Source organism: Amphimedon queenslandica, unplaced genomic scaffold (assembly GCF_000090795.2).
Source record: "Amphimedon queenslandica unplaced genomic scaffold, v1.1 AMPQUscaffold_13478, whole genome shotgun sequence".
Lineage (NCBI taxonomy): Eukaryota > Metazoa > Porifera > Demospongiae > Haplosclerida > Niphatidae > Amphimedon > Amphimedon queenslandica.
The window spans coordinates 85,058-86,478 of NW_003546286.1; the positions used below are offsets into that span (position 1 = coordinate 85,058).

The 1,421-nt window shown below is 38.1% G+C and overlaps 2 protein-coding genes across 2 annotated transcripts in view; both read right to left on the bottom strand.

Annotated features, from left to right (window-relative positions):
• Window positions 1–6: 6 nt before the first annotated feature.
• On the bottom strand, window positions 7–761 carry LOC105312056 (arylsulfatase B-like; the record flags this gene model as incomplete). Its single annotated transcript, XM_019994323.1, has 1 exon — window positions 7–761. A coding segment is annotated over exon 1 (738 nt), but the record flags the coding sequence as incomplete, so codon positions are not given.
• A 99-nt stretch (window positions 762–860) lies between these two features.
• The window catches only part of LOC100633971 (UBX domain-containing protein 1-like), a 6,931-nt gene continuing 6,370 nt past the window's right edge, over window positions 861–1,421 (bottom strand). Inside the window, exon 8 of the mRNA XM_011404391.2 lies at window positions 861–1,360. Coding sequence (XP_011402693.1) covers window positions 861–1,360 — 500 coding nt within the window. The remainder of the gene's footprint in view (window positions 1,361–1,421) is intronic.

Sequence of the window (1,421 nt, forward strand, 5' to 3'; positions counted from 1 at the left end):
TAAATGTCCAGTAACATTATCAGCTACACTGACCATAGCTTGATAGGTACGACGGAACTCACAAGTGGAATTGACTGGATAAATATTCAACCATTCGTCAGGAGCTTCAAAAGGATCATGTACATTGTGTAATGGAAGATAAAGGAAAAGTGGATTTGTAGTATCCTGATTTTCTATTATTTTTGCCAGGTCATCTCGATAGTTATAAGCATCATAAGTTCCATTACGAGGATCAGGGGCATCATTCTTCCAATAATCAATGGAACACTGTATGTATTGAGTAAAATGATCTTCACCACCACCTAAAAAACCACTTGAAGTATCAAACCCTCTATTGATTGGAATGTATCGAGGATCAAAGAATCCTTGATGCCACTTTCCTACTATATGAGTAGCATAGTTTGCTGTTTTCAGTTTAGCTGGAAGCATTGTCATGTTAAGGTTAGTACCAGCCATTTCCATAAAACTTGGTATGTTCCATTGATGAGCATGATGGGGCCATCGTCCAGTTAGGAAGGAGGCACGAGAAGGAGAGCAATACCTGAAGACATAATGACGATTGAGAATTAGACCAGTTTTAGCCAAATCGTCAAAGTTAGGTGAAGAGATAGCTGGATTCCTGAAACCAACATCAGCAAAACCCCAGTCATCAACCAACACAAATACAATATTAGGCAGTTTAGCTGCTCCAACAAAGCAACCACACAAAGCAGCTATTAGTGCAATCTGAAATAAAGTAGACATTATTGCCTAGGCTAGCATCACATGATAAGTCAATTATAACATGTATGAATGTATTTTAGTTTACAAGTCAGCAATTTTATGCATAAATCAGCGAAATGTTAATTATGCTTATTGCTTTACAGGTTTTTCCATGGTCTCCAATACCCACCATTAGCTGTCATAAATTTACATGCATTAGGGTCCTCTGGTAAAGTAGAGGAAGTATGGTATCCTTGATCTTGCATATCTCTTGGCTCTTTGGAAAAAGCGTTGTACTTATCAAGAAGCTTTTTTACAATCTCTGGATTTTCTTTTGATAAATCCTTCCTCTCAGAAGGATCATTAATAATATCATACAGACAATGTGGATCACAATCGGAACCTTTAGAGCCTTGGGTACAAGGATAGTCTAATGGCGACCACATCAAACTATCGCAACCATTAACCTGTAAACCAACTATGAGCTTATAGTTGTCCATTATTATAGCTCCTTGTGAAGGATGTTTATCTCCAAAGTCATATCCCAACACTATCTCTTCATGCTGTGTCTTTTCATTCTCTCCTGTTATGATAGGCCATACATCTAAACCATCAACTGGGAACTTTCCTGTTCCAGAGTCATTGGAATCAACTCCTGCTAGTTTACAGAATGTGGTGTACCAGTCAGCAATGTGAATGAATCCATCAGTAGACTGACC